General features: G+C 45.8%; 1 protein-coding gene and 1 long non-coding RNA gene across 3 annotated transcripts in view; both read left to right on the forward strand.

Moving 5' to 3' along the window:
* Mylk3 (myosin light chain kinase 3) overlaps positions 1–17346 on the forward strand; it is a 58508-nt gene that overhangs the window by 2407 nt on the left and 38755 nt on the right. The window contains exon 1 of one of the 2 annotated variants that reach the window (XM_006255355.4): positions 4435–4593. The exons of the other annotated variant lie outside the window; for it this stretch is intronic. Within the exon in view, the coding sequence (XP_006255417.1) occupies positions 4507–4593 (87 nt within the window). The 5' untranslated portion in view covers positions 4435–4506. Of the gene's footprint in view, positions 1–4434; positions 4594–17346 lie in introns of those variants that run through there. 2 annotated transcript variants of the gene reach the window in all.
* LOC134483311 (uncharacterized) lies at positions 7879–15564 on the forward strand. Its single transcript, XR_010060135.1, has 2 exons — positions 7879–10454; positions 15284–15564. It is a non-coding gene; the product is annotated as an uncharacterized LOC134483311 (long non-coding RNA).

Genomic DNA, 17346 nt, shown 5'->3' on the forward strand with positions numbered 1-17346 from the left:
TATGTGTGTGTGTATGTGTGTGTATGTGAGTGTGTGTGTCTGTGTGTGTGTGTGAATGTGAGTGTGTGTGTGTTACGCAAGCACCTGTGCACACACATGGTACCCATGGGCAGATGGACAGGGACTGTATAAGAAGAGTGACTAGGTAAGCCAAGATTTAGTGTTGTCCATGGCTCTCTGTCGGCGCCAGCACCGACACGGTACCGAGAATCGGGCGAAAGCCTGCGGGATGAAAGAAGCACACACACACAGGTTATTCGTGTCAAGCCAGAAGAGGAAAAAGCCTCCTGGTTTCTTTATTGACCAAACTATATATCCAAAGAACACCACTTAGCAGGTATCTGTCAAGCACAGTGGGGAACCCTGGCTGAGACTTCGGTAACAAAGGACCGACTATGTGGCCTGAATAAATTAGGGAAATAACCAGGAAGGCCAGCCTAATTCTGACTCAGGTGAGAAGTACCTGGCCAGACTGTTCCCAGTTGGGGACAAAAGGCTTCCACATGCAAGGGCAGGGCTCAGCAGGGGTCAAACCTTGCTGGAGACCCAGAAGGGTCTTGTTCAGGCTGACAACATTCTGTGAATGTAAACTTCTTGTGCCACACAGTGACAAAGCAACCAGGCCCAAATCCAATACAGCTCCCACAGCTCTCCTTCAGGCTCCTACCCTGAGCTCCTGCTTTGTCTTCCTTCAGTGATGACTGTAACCCGGAGGCTGAAGGAAGCTCTTTACTCTCACGAATCGTTTTCTTCATGCTGTTCATCACAACAACCAAACGGAAACTGGGACAGAATTTGGCACCTAGAGTTGGGTGTCGCTGTGACAGGTCTGTTGTTTGAGGGGGAGAACTGCAGAAATGTTTGAAGATAGGGTCTGGAAAAGCCATTGCTCCCTCAGAACCTAATGAGCTGTTGTGGGACTTGGAAGTTGATGCTGAGAACAATGCAGGTGTGGAGGCCCTGATTTATGAAGTCTCAGGCGGGGAGTCTGAAAGACCCGTAAAGATTGCATCGGGCTCACTGATGTGATATTTAGAAGTAAGAATCTGTGCTGTTTGGTCCTTTGGGGCTGAAGAAATAGGTGTGATTCACAAGAGGCTGGCTCCCAGTGAAGTTCAACAGGAACAACTGAGTCTAGTTAGCTAGGCCTGAGACACCAGCTGTGGTAAATAAGACTGGAATCAATGAGGTAAAATCTTCTGGGAAATATTTCCTTAGGATCAGCACGCAGATGCGCTGGTCCAGAGGGTGCAGGGGCTGCATTTCGCACACAAAGCCAAACTTAGTAATATGTACGAATCTCCACATAGTACTGGCTTTGAAGGCACCGAGGGCTTGTGGAGAGCAGCTGAAACTCGGCACCATGTGGCAGGGTTGGAGTCCCTGAAGACAACCAGGAGGCCATTGTTGAAAGTTGAGAGGAGACACCAGAATGACAGAGAGGCAAGGACATCCATCAAAGACAGCAGCAAGTGTGGCACAGAATCGGCTGGTGCCTACAAGGCAAATGGCAAAACATGTGTATTGCTAATGCAGATCTGTCCGAGTTCCTTGTATCCCAGAGGATCTCGAGTCCTAGATAATCAAGCACAGCTTTTTATACCATTGGGTTTTTGTTTTCCTTTAATCTGATTGTAACTGTGTTCTGGTTCTGCCATCTAGGGATGAGAAATATTATTTTCGATTTTACAGGAGCCCATAGTTAGGGGAATTTGGATTTCTAGTGGAGATATTGGATTTTTCAAAGCATTGAGATTTGTAAAGACTGGGTGACTTTTGAAATGGTCCCCCGTGTTTTATATTGGGATATCAATAGGAGAGCTTGGGGACGTGAAAGGTTATGTGACGTATTTGTGCATCATATTGCGATGGCTAACCACCCCCTTGGTTGTCAGCTTGATGAACCTGGGAAGAGGGAACCTTGACTGAGAAATTACCTCCGTCAGATTGGCCTGTGGTCATCAGACAGCTCTAGACCATTTTCTTGATGGCTAACTGATGTAGGAGGGTTCAGCCCACTATGGGGCAGGCAGTGTGAGAAAGGTAGCTGCTCGGGCAGAGGAAACACACCCATAAGTAGCATTTCTCCATTGGTTTCTGCTTCAATCTCCTGTCTTGGTTTCCCTCAATAATGCACTCTAACCTGTAAATTGAAATTAAAACCTTTTCTTCTTTGGTTGCTTTTGGTCCCTGTTTTATCACTGTTTGTCACTTTATCTTCTGTTCTGCTATGTTACCCTTCCTCCCATTCAGACTTTTGGGGTTTCTTGTGGCACAAGTAGAGTTCTTGAGCTCACAAATACAGTCAAGGAGCTTAAATAAGATTGCAGTGAAATAATCCAATATCAAAGCTCCGCAGGTCTTACTCTGGTGAGAATTAGCGCAATGTGTGTGTTGGGATAGAGGCTACAGGAAGTCTCCCCTCTACAGTGAACACTGGCTTCAGAGGCAGAGAGGCCCAGCTCCCACCGACTTACCGTGAGCCTCCGTCCCTTCAGAGCAGCAAATGTGAGGCGCGTATGAAAACACGCCACAGTGGAAGCACATGTAAAAGCGGGCTATGGTGACAGGGTGAGCTGGCAGGAGGACAGACAGGCAGTTGGTCCAGTTCTAACTTGTTCATTTGTTTGGGTTTTCTGGGTTGGCAGTTGGCAAATGCGGCTCTCTAGGGAGAAATTGCAGATTCTAGACTGACAACAGGAAGTTTTAGACTACTAGGACACGATTGCCCAAGTTTAAATTTAAGTTCTTCTGTGTATTTAGAACTTCCCTGATTCTTATAAGCCTGAGTTTGTCTTTTGAAGTGTGTCTCCTTCCTCTTAGACTTGTTGGAAGGGGCACGTAAAGTCATTTATATAGGGATGTTGTACTAATAACTGGCACATTAAAGTGTCTACCCAGCCCCTTAAATGGGTTTGCTTCACGATAATGATGAACATGCAAATGGCCGACTTACCACAGTTCCTTTTGGATTTGGTTCCTGGCGGTGCTTTCTTTTCTCCTCCAGTGTGCCAGGCTAGTTCCATTCGACCTTGCTGAGGCCAGGAACTGTGTAACCGAGGGTGCAGGGGAGGAAGACACGAAAGAGAAGAGCTTCAACCTGGGATATGATGGCTGACTGTGGAATCCTGGGGGCAAATCTTCCGACCACGAAGGGCTGGAGGGGACTGTCATGCCTGGGCAGTTTCAGCACAGTTGTCCCCCCACTCTGCTTCTTCACAGGGCTGGCTGGTTTGGATTTTGTTTCCAGGTGGCTTCTGAATTCATCCTGTCAGGATTTGGAATGGCTTCACTTCTCTTTCTGGGGTTGCTATGACAAAGTTATAGACTTTTTTTTTTTTCTGTGAAAGAATTAGCAGGCTGGAGAGATGGCTCAGCGGTTAAGAGCACCGACTGCTCTTCCAGAGGTCCTGAGTTCAATTCCCAGCAACCACATGGTGGCTCACAACCATCTGTAAAGAGATCCGATGCCCTCTTCTGGTGTGACTGAGGATAGCTACAGTGTACTCATATATAATAAATAAATAAATCTTAAAAAAAAAAAGAATTAGCAACTGATCTTGGTATCTGGGAGTCCTTGCATTTCAGTGCCTTCCTTTCATCCTCAGATGACTGCTAGTGTCGAGCCTATGTCCCACAGGCTGATGTGACCCCCATCTAGTTGCCCCTGAGGTCTCTCAACCCACAGAACAGGCAGGGAGTTCCATGATCTAAGGGGATCCATCAGTTTAGTCATCTGGTTCTGTCTCTGCCCATCACTTGCCGTGTGATCTCTGGTGCTTAGATTTTTCCGTTGGAAAACAAAGAGAGGTTACCTGTACCTTCTGAAGTTTCTCTTGCCTTCCTACAGGAGTTCTATGAAGATCTGATTGCTTGGCACCTCGTTCAGCAGAAACCTTGAGCCACTGCCTTCTCTGGGCTGCAGTGTGCTTGATTTCCTATGGGATCTGTACTTAGTTATGGCTTCGGTCCTTTTATTTGGAAAGGTAATTGCTGGACCCACCTAGCCCAGAGGTGATCAACTAGGCTCCCAGCCAGAGTGTGAGCAACTCTGTAGAAGAACTTTAGGGCCTCTGACCCATTCCAACGCTGGTTAAGACCTCCTGAGACCCGAAAGTCTGAAGACAAGGATTCCAATATATTTAGGCCTGTACTAGATTCTGATTGGAGTTTTTCAGGTCAGCTCGGCACAGCCCCAGAACTTTTCTCCCTCCCTTTTCTCCTCCCTCTTTGGACTACGAGATGTTTGTTTCACAGTTAGACACTTTGCTAAGTGATGCAGGAAGTAGGGAAGGCAGATACAGCCCAGCAAAGCAGATAACCAAGTGAAGCCTCTGGATGCTTCTGGGGTCTGGGCAGGGTCAAAGATAAGCGGAAATACCAGGCTTATCACTAAACCCGAGCTCTTCCCTGCCAAGCGGCCCACCTCATTCCCAGGGCTCCACAGAGTTGGGCAGCATCCATTTCCAGGCAAAGTAAATAGATCTTGGTCACCGTGGCCAAAGGATGGGAACTCTGTGCCCTGTCCCAGCTCTGTGCAGGCCCAGCACCCGAGGCCAGCAGCGGGCATCAGATTACGCCCAGATATTCACGGTAAGGGTGGCGTTGAGCCATTGTTGAGGCTTTGAAGTTAGAGCCTGAGGAACAGTAGGGTCATAGGATCAAAGGAGACAATGACAATTGTTCCAAGGCCAGGTCCTCCTGGACAAAGAAATGCAGTCATTGGGAAGCTCTGATTGATGGGTACTGTCCATGGATAGCCATCTTGGGCCTCCCTAGCTACTAGCAGGGGTGTAAGGGACAGGCAATGTCAACTAACCCTCAATTGAACTGGAGTGTGTGTTTTCTGAGACTGCTTTTCGTGGGCGTTCCCTTCTTAACTAAACTCAGCCCTATGGAGAGTGCGCACGAACCTTCCAAGCATGTGTCAGTGAGGAGGTGGAATGACTGGAGACTGAGGAGAATTCTTTTCTGCCTGCATCCATTACGCCTGATGACCCAGGCAGGGGTGGGGAGGTGGGGTGAGGATGGCAGTTTAATCTCTATAACTTAGAAATACTAGCCGTGTGCTGGACACTGTGCAGATGTGGGACTGATGTTCGCTGTCAAGCGCGTTGTGTCACAAGGCTCCTGTGGAAGGGAAACCACGGCAGGCAGACAAGGGAAGTCATTTCCGTGCATGCAGCTGTCCCATAGCATTTGCGAGGGGCACTCTCTGGGTATCTGCTTCCTTCTCTTGGAAAAAAAAAAACCTTAATATTTGAATTTGTTAGACTAGGACCTCTTCTTTGCCATATGCAGTAATGATAAAAATATACAAACTAGAGGGGTGCTCCGTGTTCTTTCTTAGCTGTGTGCCGTGAGTGCCCCATAACAGACCTCTTCCCCACAGAAGGGTGTGGAAATCTTTTGGCTGTTTTATTTGCCCCCCCACCCCATGGTCATTTGTTCTTAGAGCCCCATCCTGGAACTTTCTCTTAGAAAAATGGCTGTGCGTCTTTCAAGCTGGACTTCCTTCATTTCTCACATAAGAAAGCACTTACCTCATTAGGAGTGTCAATATTCACCGCTAAATCAATGATTATATACTTTAACGCCATTCTTTCCTGTGAGACTGTGTTCGGCAGGAGGGTGGGGGTGGGGGCGGGGCGGGTGTCTATTTCTGTTTGTCCCCTGTTTGCCACCTTCAGGCTTACCCCTGAGTACTTCCAATGTGTCAATCACTGATAAGCCTTGTAAGGTTTAGCCTTCTCCTGTAACCCTCTGCCAACTCCAGGAAATACACATATCGATATTTTTCTTATGCCTCAGCACGAAAGAATTGCAGACTCAGAAGTTAGGTAACCTCACCCATAGTTGCAGGTAATAGCTAGGGGGGAGCGGTGGGGGAGAGGAGAGAGACAGGAGTTAAATCTACTTAGTCTGCTTCTGGCCCCCAAGCTCTTAACATTTCTTACATATCTTTAGGACTGGGGGTGTAGCAGAAAGCTTGCTTACCCTGTGCTAGTTACTCCCCCTACTCCCTAACAACAAAACAAAGAACAGTGCATACGTGTGTGTGTGTGTGTGTATGTGTGTGTCTGTGTGTGTATGTGCGCGTATATGTGTGTGTGTATGTGTGTATATATGTGTGTGTGTATGTATGTGTGTGTCTGTGTGTATGTGCATGTATATGTGTGTGTATGTGTGTATGTATGTGTGTATGTGTGTGTGTATGTGTGTGTATGTGTGTGTATGTGTATGTGTGTGTATATATATGTGTGTGTGTTTGTGTGTGTGTATGTGTGTGTATGTGTATGTGTGTGTATATATATGTGTGTGTGTGTGTTTGTGTCTGTGTGTGTGTACAGTTGGCTGGATTTTGAGATGGGCTCACATTCTTGTACAGCTCTGGGTAGCTTCAAGCTTGAACAGTTCATCTTCCTGCCTCTACTTCCCAAGGGCTAGGATCACAGCCATGTACCACCCTAGCTAACTGTTTTATGTACTGCTCCCCACTCCCCACTCCTTCTTTTACAGGGGTGCTCCTCATTCTTCTGTCTCACCTCTGTGCCTGTGTTGAAACTGTTTCTCTCTCTACTTTGACCAGATTTCATCTTTAAAGCAGCTGTCCTAGGGAGAGCACTTTGAGGAAAGGAAACTAAAGTGTCCAGTACATCCTTGTAAGCTGCAGAACTCCCTGGCAAGGGTGCGATGGAATCAAAAGTCTGAGGGGAAATGCTTTCCAATCTAGAGCTCTATGTCCAACCCACTGTTTTCTGGTATCCAGTTGTCAGGATGAGAAGTCTGATGTCCAACTTAAATCATTTGTTGTGTGATTTTGTTTTCTAACTTCCAGAAGCTTTTATTTATGTTTTCATTAAAAATTATTTTATTTTAAAGTGTGCATGTGTGTGTGTGTGTGTGTGTGTGTGTGTGTGTGTGTTTGTAGAAGCATGAACACATGCCTGTTGGTGTCCACAGAGACTGGAGGTGTCAGATTCTTTGGAACTGGAGTTTCAGGCTGTTGTGAGCTACTGATCCTGGGTGCTGGCCCTCTGGAAAGGTAATGTGGGTTCCTAGCTGCTGGGCCATCTCTGCTGTAAGATTACATAGTAACTATAGTACTTGTTTGACAAATCCCTGAAACTCCAGTTAATTAGATGTGATACTAGCTGGACACATGGAATGTGTTTTTATTTATTTTCTTAATTTTATATTACATGATTGGGTATTTTTGCTTACATGTAATCTGTGTACCACATGTGTGCCTGGTACCAAAGCAAGTGAGAGGAGGGTGTGAGATGTCCTGGAACTGGAGTTACAGGTGATTGTGAGCTACTATGTGGGTGCTAAATATCAAACCCAGGTCTCTGCAAGAGCAGACAGAGCGCTTAACCATGGAGCCGGCTCCCCGACCCCTCTTTTTGCTTCTTCTTTATTTTTATATTAATCATTCCATTCATTTACATCTCAAATGATATCCCACTTCCTGGTTACTACTCCACTAACCCCCATTCCACATCTACCCTCCACCCTCCCCTTTGCCTGTATGAGGGTGCTCACCCACCCACCCACCCTCTCCTGCCTGACCACTCCAGCATCCCCCTACGCTGGGCCATCAAACCTCCCCGGAACCAAGGACCTCCCCTCCTGTTGCTGTCAGGCAAGGTCATCCTCTGCTACATATGTGTCTGGAGCCATGGATCCCTCCAGGTACACTCCTTAGTTGGTGGTCTGGACTCTGGGAGAATTGGGTGGTCAGGCCAGACTATGTTGTTCTTCCAATGGGGTTGCGATCCCCCTCCTCTCCTCCAGTCTTTCCGCCAGCTCCCCCACCAGGTTCCCTGAGCCCAGTCTGATGGTTGGCTCCAAGCATCCACATCTACATTGGTCAGTTGCTGGTGGGAACTTCCTCAGGACCCACCACACTAGGTTCCTGTCAGCAAGCTCCTCTTGGCCACAGCAACAGTGTCAGGTTTGGTGTCTGCAGATATGATGGATCCCCAGATGGGGTAGTCCCTGGTTGGCCCTTCCTTCAGGCTCTGTTCCATTTTTTTGTCCCTGTTCTTCCTTTGGACAAGAACATTTCTGTGTTAAAAACTTTGAGATGGGTGGGTGTCCCCATCCCTATCTGCTGGAGGAGGTCTCTATAAGATCTGTCTCCCACTTCTCTGTGCATTTTAGCTAAAGTCATCCCCGTTGGGAGCTGGGGTCCACATGGTTCCCTGGTGTCTGGAACCCTCCGGTGGCCGTCCCCAGTTCCTCCCGCTACATATTTTTGTTCAATTTCCTGACCCTCTGTACCTCTCTAGTTCCTGATACTACCCCCTTATTTCTCCCCCACCTCTCTCCCTCCCAGGTCTCCCTCTCCTTCCACTTCCCTCGATCATCCTGTTCCTCCCCAATGTAGGACTGAAGTAGCCACTCCCTGGTCTTTCTTCCTCCTAAGCTCCATATGGTCTGTGGGTTGTATCATGGGCATTGTGAGGTTTTGGGCTAATATCCTCTTGGCACTAAGTATATGCCATGTGTGCTCTTTTGTGTCTGTGTTACCTCATTCAGGATGATATTTTCTAGTTCTATCCATTTGCCTGTGAATTTCATGAGATCATTGGTTTTTTTTTTTTTTCTCTTTCTTTTTTTCGGAGCTAGGGACTGAACCCAGGGCCTTGCGTTTGCTAGGCAAGTGCTCTACCACTGAGCTAAATCCCCAACCCCGAGATCATTGTTTTTAATAGCTGAGTAGTACTCCATTGTATAAATGTACCACATTTTCTGTATCCATTCTCCTTTTGAGGACATCTGGGTTCTTTCCAGCTTCTGGCTATTATAAATAAGGCTGCTATGAACATAGTGGAGCATGTGTCCTTGTTATATGTTGGAGCATTTTTGGGGTATATGCCCAGGAATGGTATAACTGGGTCTTCAGGTAGAGCTATTTCCAATTTGGTTTTGCCAGCTTGCAGTCCCACCAGCAGTGGAGGAGTGTTCCTCTTTCTCCACATCCTCACCAGCATCTGCTGTCACCTGAGTTTTTGATCTTAGCCATTCTGACTGGTGTGAGGTGGAATCTCAGGGTCGTTTTGATTTGCATTTCCCTGATGACTAAGGATGTTGAACATTTCTTTAAGTGCTTCTCAGCCATTCCAGACTTCGTGGTTGAGAATTCTCTATTTAGTTCTGTACTTCACTTTTTAATCGGGTTTTTTGGTTCTCTGGAGTCTACCTTCTTGGGTTCTCTGTATGTTTTGGATATTAGCCATCTGTCAGACTTCTTTTTGCTTCTTACGCATATGTCTTCATACTGACTTTTTTATTAGTTTGAGTTTTAGGCTACATCTGTTTCTTATTTATTGATTAATTTTGTATATATGTGTGTGTTCATGTGGCCTGCACTCAAATGCCATGGCAAACATGTGAAGGTCAGAAGACAACTTGTGGGGAGTTCATTCTTCCACTATGTGGGCTCTTGGGAATCAAACTCGGGTTGCCAAGCTTAGCAGCAAGCTCCCTCACCCACTGAGCCCTCTCACTGACCCTATGTCTTTATATTTAGTTTTACTCTCTGAGCGAATATCTTTAAATACTTTAAGATTTATTTCATGTGTACCAGTGTTTGCCTGCATGTATACATGTGTATCACGTGCAAACCTTGTGGCCATAAACATAAGAAGAGGACATTGGACCTCCTGAAGCTAAAGTTACAGATGGTTTGAACCATCATGTGGGTGCTAGGAACCAAACTTACGCAAGTGCTCTTAACAGCTGAGCCATCTTTCCAGCCCTGGGAGAGCATCTTAACTTTATTTTGTAATCCATATTTTTGTGTTTTCAAGACTTAGTATTTCTATTTTAAGTCTTCACTGCCGTTTGCATCCTCTTCTTTCCGTAAGCCTCCTTCTAATGGCGGGACAGATGGCCTTTCACACGATTGTTGCTATGGGTGACAGCCATTTTGAATTATTCTGTTTTATGTTTATTTCCTCCTTGATTATATTTCTCTCTTCACTAGCCTCCTACGTTCATTGGGAGGCTTTCTGTGAGTACCTAGTGATCTTTTCCTGTCTCTGTGTATTGGCCCTAAACACCGAGTGAGCCGTGGCGCTTTGTGGACCGCTCGGCGCTTGCAGATCATCCCGGGCGGTGTTTCCAAGGGGCCCTCTCTGTCTCAGAATGTAGAACCCTTGTGCTCTGGGCTCTTGAGTTTCCGTAGGTACAGTTTCTGTCAGGAGGTGAGGTCTCCAGGCTGCATCTTCTCCGTGGGAGGATGTGGGGAAGAACTAACCCTTCGCACTGTCGTTTACCCATCAGTGTCTCAGGGACCAGTGGCTTCTCCGGGATTGTGCTGAGAAAGTTGGCTCTGCTGTGTCCGTGTTCACCTTTGTTCCGGTTAAGCAGAGGGTTTTGTTTTGCTTTATTACTTCTCTTCAACGGCTTCCATTTCCACAGACTCACTGCTAACCCTACTCACTGTGAGTGCCTCACCTTCCACCCTCCCGATGGAGAGGTGTCTTACTTTTTAATACATGCTCAGCTTCTGGAAGGGAAGTTTTGGGCCCCACCCCCAAGCCCCCAACCCCCAAAGCCTCACAGCCAGCAGGGAGGCAATTTGCATAATGTAAAGAGTGGAAGTTTAGTCTGGAGCCGTCTTGCTGACCCTGGAGCGGAACTTCCAGAGTCTGACCTCATGGCTTATTCGTGCACATTTAACCAGAGTAAACTTTGAAAAAAGAGGTTTCCACATGACAAGTATCATCGCAAAGCTTCAGGCATAGCTGCATAGACTCCCGAGCAGGGTCACAAAGCACCTGTGACCTTTGCAGTAAGAGCGAGTTCTACTGGTTTACAATAGTGCTCTGGGTGAGGTAGAAGGAGGAAGGATTTGTGATAGGCATGAGGTTAGAGTCTCCAGATGGAGGACACAATGTATATGGGACGATAACGATGGGTTTTATTTATTAAAAGACAAGGCTCAAGACTAGGGCCTAAACAATGCTCAGAATTTTGGGGGATTCAGGAAGGCTGGCTCCTAATAGAATACCCAAAAGATCACCAGGTTGTCAGACAACGTTGACTCCAGTCTTTCCAGTGATGAGGAAACACTACTTCCTCCCCTTGAAGAAAGTAAAAAGCCTTCATGTTTAACAGTTCTGGATTTTTCTAATGCTTTCAGTGAGCTATGCCTCCTACAGGGAATGAGATAAATACGGAAGATGAGTTTTCGATATGACAGGCACAGATCTGAGTCCAGAGGTTAGACCAGGAAGTTCTAGGTTCTTGTAACTCTTTACAACGCATTGTAGCAAAATATGGATACTTACAAGAAAGGAGACAGTTCACATTGTAGCAAAACATGGATACTTACAAGAAAGGAGACAGTTCGTTAAGGGTAGGATACTGAGGAAGCTGAAGGCTTGCCTTAGCTCACCTATGGCTAGGCTCCAAGGGCAAAGGGGGATATGAGGAAGTGAGGTCCCATGATGACCCTTGATGACCCTTATGGGTCATCATTGCAGCACCTAACTCTGCCAAGTTCATATAACACAAGCTTTTCTGAGCATGCTCACATGGCTGAATGAAACCCACGTAGACTAAAGGCTGCAGTATGTCCACTACCACCATCTTCTGTGTGTTCCCTGTGGGGCTTTTTCCTCTGCTGTTTCCTGCTCTCCTGCCTCATTGATACCACTTTAAAATGAAAACCTTTCAGTTTCTTTTCTCCATGGGTTCCCACCTGCCGTCAAGTTACCAAAGGACCGTGCAAGACTCTTGGAGTTCAGAATGCCCCCTTCACAGGGAAATTCTAATCCCGCCCACCACAGGGCAAAGGTCAACCTGCTTTTCTCAAGAGTGGACCAACTGCTCTGCCTCCTCCCCCCCCCCCCCCCCAAGGAAAAATGTGTTGGGTTTGCTATTGTTTATCATCCCAGTCACTGCTTTTCTGGTCTTTTGGCATAGGGAAGGAATCCCTCTTCATTCTCTGGGCAGCCACAGTTGGCCTCAGAGAATCATTGGGTTTCTGTCCCTTACATTCATGAGAGAGAATAGTCATATCTCAATTCCCAGAGAACCCATGTGTGCATAAACTCACTCCTCCTCTTGTAGACAGAGAAAAGGATTTAGAATTTGTGGTCTCAGCTCCTCCTTGTCTTAGAGAGATCTGCAGGAGTTCCTGTGCTGTGATTATCCACACGGGTGTGGTTCCTATAGGTGTGTTCCTTGCTCCCTCTTGAGGGTGTCAGAGCCTACCTCAGGATTTCAGTACTGTCAGTTTCCTGTACTCTGTTTCTTTTGAAGGTTCTGAGAGCCCTCCTACAGAGGTCTCCTCGCGGTCCTCTTACCCGGAGCTGTATTGCTGGATTGTTATAGGAATAGATTTGAGTTGGAGGGCCACCACCGGGACTTGTAAATTCTTGTGACTCTCAATAACTCTCATGGATAGTTATGTAGAAAAGAGATTAAAGAAGAAATACAGATGTGTTCAGAACTGTAATAGTCCCAAACCATGGCCAGGATCTGTATGAGGAAGATGTGGCCTTTCCTTGAGTCCTGGTGGGAAAGGGCATCCGGTCTTCTATGCTGCAACTGTTGATATGCCAATCTCTGACGCTTTTCCCCCACTCTAGTCTTCTGACTCAACAAACCAAGGCATGCTGGCATCTCTGAGGATGCCAGGTATCTTAGCTAGGGTTTTCATTGCTGTGAAGAGACACCATGATCAAGGCAAACCTTATAAAGGACAACATTTAATTGGGGCTGGCTTACAGGTTCAAAGGTTCAGTCCATTATCATCATGGTGGGAACATAGCAGCATCCAGGCAAGCATGGGGCTGGAGAAGCTGAGTTCTACAGCTCAATCCAAAGGCATCTAGGAGAAGACTGGCATCCTCAGGCAGCTAGGAGGAAGCTCTCTTCTGAAATGAGTAGATCCTGAGCATAGGAGACCTCCAAAGCCTGCCCCCACAGTGACACACTTCCTCCAACAAGGCCACACCTCCTAACAGTACCACTCTCTATGGGCCAGGCATATTCAAGCCACCACACCAGGCAAACTGAAGACGCCAGTTTGCCTTCAGCTCACGCCACAGGGCTTTGGAACAGTAGCTGGCCAAAGTGCCCTTAAAAGCTTGCTGCTTCAGGGAGCTGTAGGGCAAACCCTTTGGTGGTTTAAGTAGCCATCTTTAAAGACAGATAGTATGAGAGACACCACTTGTCTCCTCTGTGTTCTTTTGGACTTTTAGTAGTTTCCTAGGGATTTATAAACCCTAAGCTTGATGGTTTCTCTCAGAGGTTCAACACTGGTGACAGTGAAGCAGCCCATGTGTTTGTGTTGAATTTGCAGAGATCAGGGCACTGTCTACATTCTAGTGGGAACATAGTCCAGGAAAGCTTATGTCATTGGCTGGACATATCTGATTGGCTGAGGGCTGGACTTCAGAGATTTCTCAGTTTGAAGTTTGAGCCATGAAATTCTGGCTCCTGGGGAAAAAACAAGGGTTAATTGATGGAAAAAGGGTGTGTCCAAATGCAGGCAACTTCTGAGGCAGATGAGGTCCTGCCCAAGAGAGGATAGAACATTGTGCTCCCCAAATCACATTTTCCAAGGATTCTTTATTTGTTGTTTGTTGGTTTAGTTTCTTTGTTTTGCTTCTTCTTTTTTCTGTTTCATTGACATGGGGTCTCACTTGAAACCTTCCTGTCTTAGTGATTCAGTGCTGGGAATGTAGGAATGTGTTTATTATGCCTGGCCTCTATGTCTTTTAAGAAACTTTATTGTTGTTTTTAGGCAAGGTGCCATGCCTTCCAAGCAGCCTTCAAAATCAAAATGTAGCTAAGGATAACTGTAAGCTTCAGACCATCAAGTCTCTAACTCCTAAATGCTGAGATTACAGGTGTATACAACTTGTTATCAGACTCAGAGTCACAGCCTGTGTCCCGAAAAGCCAGTTTCAGCCACCCCTCCTCATTAAGGTCATTAAAAGACACAGATTAATAGGAAAAAGCAAAAAAAAAAAAAAAGATATTTATTCACCATGGCTACACTGGAAAGAAGGATGTCTTAGTTTGGGTTTCTGTTGCTGCTATGAAACACTATGACCAAAGTGCAGATTGGGGAGGAAAGGGTTTATAATTTGTCTACACTTCTGTATTACTTGTTCATTCGGCAGGAATTTGGAGGCAGAGGCCATGAAGGAGCGCTGCTTACTGACTTGCTCCTCATGGCTTGCACAGCCTACTTTCTTATAGAACCCAGGACCACCAGCCCAGAGATGGCTCCACCCACAGTGGGCTGGCCTTTTCCCTCACTAATTAAGAAAATGCCTTACAGCTGGAACTTATGGAGGCCTTTCCTCCACTGAGGTTCCCTACATTCAGATGCTTCTAGCTTGTGCCAAATTGTGCCAAAAACTATCCAGCCCAGGAATACACAAAACCCGGATAAGGTTAGTGTCGGTAACAATTCCATTTTAGAGAATATCATCTTGTTAAGTGTTTCCTTAAGGCTTGTATCATAGATTGCTTATAGCATATGTATATAAAAGAGCCAAGGCAACACACACCATTACACAGAATTATATAGCAGTCTTTTTAAATCTATGAAGCCAGCTTCTCCTGTGAAAGTGAGATTCAGAACTTTTTTCTCAGCAGGGCAAAACTCAGCACTGACTAAAACTTTAGATCTCTTACAGAGTACGGAAGGGGGTCAGTTGTTACAAGTAGAACGTGTACAAGTGCATCTCCTTTTATAATAACAAATACTTATTTTGTCAGGGCAAACAGCAAGGGTTCAAACAGCAAACATTGTCCAGATGGAAGATTTAAGATGCTGTTTAAGCTGACTAAGAGGTCAGCATTACACTGCATATACTATGAAACCTTTTCCACAGGAGTTGGGTAGGATCTCCCTAGGTTCACCATTATCCATTTTTAAACAGGAACCAGCCAGTTTCAGGACAGAATGCCTCCATTAGTGCTTTAAAAGAACAAACTTCAGTACCAGCTTGTGGATGAGAGGGGCTTTTCTTCTCTGCCCTCTCTGCCCCCTGCTCTGTCACTCTTTCTCATCCAGGGGCTGCTACAGGGCAGCCTTGATTTCTCCACTCGTAGTTTAGCCTGGCTCAAAGTCAAGGGGAAACAGGATCATGCTCACACCTGATGTGCCCACTGCTGGGGTTGACTGTGGCTGCAGCTGCTGCTGCTGTTTCCCCTGAAGCCACATCTTAAATGAATCTGTAATAAGGTAGTTTCACAAGTCTGAAACATTTTTTTAAAAAACAAAACACCAAATCTTCTCTTTTAGGTTAACTATAAAATGTCGTTAAGAGCAGAGGACGACTTCAGTTCTAAAGTGACACGGCATAACAATGTATGGCTGCAGACTGCCTTGTGATTCTCCCAGGTCTTCAACAAACAAAATGCCTTACGAAGGGCTAAATTATTTTAAAACAACCACCCATATTTTAAGAGCCAAGAAACAAAACAGTCTACTTCCTCCACATCCTCCCGATTCTGAACTGGTGATGACATAGTCAATGGGTGACTAGAAAGAAAAACAGAAATTAAATACATTTTGGACATCAAGAGATGCTCACTTTGAATCCTTGAAAGAGGAAATCACATCTTATTTTTAACTCTCGTGTATTTTTGAAATGTTAAGAATATTTCTGTAACAAGCAGTAACTAGATGAACTTCTTAACTGAGTAAAACCTTTTATATAGTTAGGCAAAATGAAAACTTGAAAAATTGGCTTGTTATCTCTAACGACATTTCCTAAGTCATACTTTGGAGATGAGAACATAAGACAAACACAGAGACTCTTCCAAACCAGGGAACCGGGCAAGATACCAATATGTTATCTTTCAGGGAAGAACGGTTAAGCAGTAGATAGTGGGAAACAAAGGGAAACCATTTACAAACCTTGGCCTTCGCCCTGCTTTCCCCAGACTAAGTTGAACCCAGTCGAACAGTAACCAGACAGAGCACTCAAAGTCTACTTACTAGGGGGCTGCGTCTTCTAAAAGAGACTGGGCAAAGAGGAAGCTCGATCAACTGTTGTTTCTCAGGCCTGACCATTGTTTCATTAAAAAGGAAATTAAATGAATTTAAGTTAAACTGTATACTCAGGGCAAGGTAAAGGGTGCAAGATAGGAGAGCCATGCTGCTTCTTTTTTTTTTTCTTTTTCTTTTTTTCGGAGCTGGGGACCGAACCCAGGGCCTTGCGCTTCCTAGGCAAGCGCTCTACCACTGAGCTAAATCCCCAACCCCCAGGCTGCTTCTTTTAGGGGTCTTTTTATTCTTTAAAAATAGTCTCTTATTAAGTCCTCTTAAGGTTCCTTATCTTGTTTACTTTTCCATTGCTGTGACAAATCACCACGGCCAAGACAATTTATAGAAGGGAGGGTTTATTTTGGGTGTCTGGTCCTTGTTCCAGAGGGAGAGTCTGTCACCATCATGGTGGGGAAAGCTGGCACCAAGCACCATACCCTGGAGGCAGAAACAGCAGTGAGCTTGCATCTTGAACTGCAGGAAACACAGAGATGGAACTGCAAATGGAGGGGGTCCTTTGAAACCTCTGAACCCACCCCATGGGCATACTTCCTCTAGCTACACCGCACCACACCGCCTAAGCCTTGCCAAAACAGGAACCCCCCAACTGGAGCCAGGGTAGCTTAACAAACAGAGTCACGGCAGAAGAGAGATGACAACATTCTAATTTCCAGTATGCAATATAGTTTCCCCTTGCTTGGAGACAGGTGGGCCTGGAGCTGGCCGAGGCTAGGTGTGATTTTGAAGTCATGAACCTTCAGTTGCCACCCCTGGGCTCACAGGCTTACATGACCCTACTGTCCCATTTGGGCCAGTGCTGGGGATCAAACCCAGAGCCTCTGGTAGGCTAGGCAGACCATCTGCCCACTGAGATCCACCCCAGCCAAGTTCCAAGTACAGAACACTCAGCATAGTCTATCGTAGCACCAAGGTTCCTAAGAGACGGGTTTCAGTACAGGAAGGTAACAGGGTTATTTGAACAAAGGAACAGATAGAAGAAATATTCACATGAAGATAGAGAAGAGGGTGCTAATTCTCTATATTACAACGAAAGAATGGGGTTTATTTTTATAAATTAAAAAAACTACAAAAAAGTGAAAGTAAGCTTCTAAACAGATTTAATGTTGAAATTGTCAAATATGTACACATAGATATAGACGTATAGATATACACATAATTTTCTCCTTTTAATGTACGTGAGTGTTCTGGTTTTATGTGTGTCTGTGCACCATGTGTATGCTTGGTGCCTACAGATGCCAGGAGAAGGCATTGGATCCCTGGAGTTGCAGACAGATGTGAGCCTCCATATGGGTGTT

This window comes from Rattus norvegicus, chromosome 19, assembly GCF_036323735.1.
Source record: "Rattus norvegicus strain BN/NHsdMcwi chromosome 19, GRCr8, whole genome shotgun sequence".
NCBI classification, from domain to species: domain Eukaryota; kingdom Metazoa; phylum Chordata; class Mammalia; order Rodentia; family Muridae; genus Rattus; species Rattus norvegicus.